Source organism: Pterocles gutturalis, unplaced genomic scaffold (genome assembly GCF_000699245.1).
Source record: "Pterocles gutturalis isolate BGI_N339 unplaced genomic scaffold, ASM69924v1 scaffold33432, whole genome shotgun sequence".
NCBI classification, from domain to species: domain Eukaryota; kingdom Metazoa; phylum Chordata; class Aves; order Pterocliformes; family Pteroclidae; genus Pterocles; species Pterocles gutturalis.
In genome coordinates, this window is record NW_010113846.1 from 1,676 (window position 1) to 2,364 (window position 689).

The 689-nt window shown below is 58.5% G+C and overlaps 1 protein-coding gene across 1 annotated transcript; it reads right to left on the minus strand.

Annotated features, from left to right (window-relative positions):
- Nucleotides 1–226: 226 nt before the first annotated feature.
- On the minus strand, nt 227–685 carry MRPL51 (mitochondrial ribosomal protein L51; the record flags this gene model as incomplete). The annotated part of the gene is made up of 2 exons (XM_010074656.1): nt 227–423; nt 532–685. Coding segments are annotated over 2 exons (351 nt in total), but the record flags the coding sequence as incomplete, so codon positions are not given.
- Between the last annotated feature and the right edge of the window lie 4 nt (nt 686–689).

The window sequence follows — 689 nt, forward strand, 5'->3', positions numbered from 1 at the left end:
AGTTCAGGGATGCAGGCTGGAACAGATGTCAATGAGAGGTATGTGAGAAATGATTGAGGGGACAGAACTTGCACAGAGAAGCTCGGGCCTGGAGCAACGCAGGACCTTGCGAGCAGGCCAGAAATGCACAGCGAAGGTTGCAGAAAGCACTGGGAACCCAGCTGTGTGAAAACTAGCTTTATTCTGACTGCAGTGCCACAAAACCATGCTGAACCCACAGTCGCTCCTAGCGGTGCTTCCCAGTACGATTGAAGCGCTTGTACAAGTACCGAATCCTCTTGCTGAGTTTGTGGTAGTCTTCTACAAACATCCGATCGCCCACCATCTGCTTCTTGCGGATGCACCTCTGCAGCTCGTTCCCCCGCCAGCCTTTCAGCCACTTGGGCCCGACGATGAGGTTCTTTGGATGGATCTGGAAGCCACCTGAGAACAGAGAGGATGAAACCAGGCCCTGCATGAGCCTGTTCCTAGGGCGGCCGGTCCCGATCCCCGCCTCCCTTTCCTGGGACCACGGGGGGGAGGGTGTCTTACCCAGAATCCCCACGTTGTCGTAGACGCCGAACAAGGCCCGTTTTTCCGTCCACCGATCCACCTGCTTGGGCTTCGGAGGCTCCTTGATGCGGATAGGCCGGGTGAGCCCTGCCAGGGGGGAGGAGAGGGGTACGGGGAGGCCGGGCCGCACAGGCCCG